The sequence below is a fragment of the Cyprinodon variegatus genome, unplaced genomic scaffold (genome assembly GCF_000732505.1).
Source record: "Cyprinodon variegatus isolate N-32 unplaced genomic scaffold, C_variegatus-1.0 Scaffold271, whole genome shotgun sequence".
Lineage (NCBI taxonomy): Eukaryota > Metazoa > Chordata > Actinopteri > Cyprinodontiformes > Cyprinodontidae > Cyprinodon > Cyprinodon variegatus.
Window position 1 is genome coordinate 638,783 of NW_015150724.1, and position 1,381 is coordinate 640,163.

Consider the following 1,381-nt stretch of genomic DNA (forward strand, 5'->3'; position numbering starts at 1 on the left):
TTAACTTTTTTTTTTTTTTTCAGTGGCCCTAATCCTCTTCCTTAAGTTTCTTTCAAAAGCCACATCTTTTATAAACTGCATTTCACAGATCACATTTCCTTCACTTTTGGGGTCGGGCTTTTCTCTGGAGTGAGGAGCAAAGATGTTAAAAACAACAGCTGGTCAATTTGTGCAACAAGAGCTAGTCTTTCTATTTGGTTTGCAGTGAAGAGAATGTCTGTAAAATACAATTTCAAAAACTGAAAATAGACCTGAAAAGACTAATTTGTAAAGAGATTTTTTCATTTGTAGAACAAAATATAAAATCTATACAAACAAATAGCTTTTTTTATATAAATACATAAAAAAAATGAAATTAAAAAAATATTTGAAAATATTAAATTTGAAAAAAAAAAGAATAATTTGAAGAAACTGTATCTGAACAGAAAAATCTTTCTAAAACCTCCTGATTAAAACCTCTTTCAAGATTTTCATTTCTGGATTTACAAAATCATTTTTTTATGTCCACTAACAACATTTATAATTTGCTCACAACAATGGAACAAAATTCACACCATACATGATCTGAAAGGTATTTGTCCCCATTTGGAGGAAAACACATTGTCGCACTTACCTGCAGGTTGGTGACTTTTTAGGACCCCCTTCAGACGAGATCCCTCTGGACTGTGCTCTCTGTTTGATCTACCTCTAGCTTCATTTGGAGCATGGAAAACCGGAACACCACCTGCCAGCGGGACTAAAGGCCGAATACAGTTTTCATATGCAACTCTGGTGTTATTGCTGCACTGTAGTAATACACTCTCATCAGATAACACAAAGAATAAGAAGAAAACACAACATGAAAAGTTGTCCCATCATGTTTCACATTACCAAGGTAATACATCTTATATGAAGTAGTTGTTTTTATAAATGCAAACACCATAGATATTGTTTGCTTTGGTATTTTAGTTCAAAAAGTGATTATGTAATAGTATGTAGATTTATAACACAAAGAATGGTATGTTTAAAGCATTGACTGATATTATATTTATGGATTAGGCTATCATAGACATAGCTTACAGAGCAGTCGAAGAAATACATTGACCCACAAAGGTTAGCCACACAAGACTGAAAAGGCTGAGAGTTCAGAGGCCTGTATCAGCGCCAAACATACCAATGGAAGGTTTATTGAAAGGAAAAAAGTGGACGACCTACAGGATGGCGGTCTACTGTGATTTTAACAGAAATGTATGCTTTCGTTAGGCGGATGAGCTCCATGGTGATGCCAAGAACCTTCCCAAACTGCGTCTGCTCTGACTGACTGCCGAGTTTGTCTGGTCAGGAAACCTGTCCAACCTTCACACAGAACCTTCTGGTTTCTTTTGTTGTTTTTATCAAAACC

General features: G+C 35.1%; 1 protein-coding gene across 1 annotated transcript in view; it reads right to left on the reverse strand.

Moving 5' to 3' along the window:
* Nucleotides 1-1,257, reverse strand: part of lrrc49 (leucine rich repeat containing 49) — a 62,131-nt gene extending 60,874 nt beyond the window's left edge. The window contains exons 1-2 of the mRNA XM_015382974.1: nucleotides 1,195-1,257; nucleotides 614-785 (exon numbers count right to left, since the gene is read on the reverse strand). Of these exons, the coding sequence (XP_015238460.1) occupies nucleotides 614-785; nucleotides 1,195-1,257 (235 nt within the window). The remainder of the gene's footprint in view (nucleotides 1-613; nucleotides 786-1,194) is intronic.
* Between the last annotated feature and the right edge of the window lie 124 nt (nucleotides 1,258-1,381).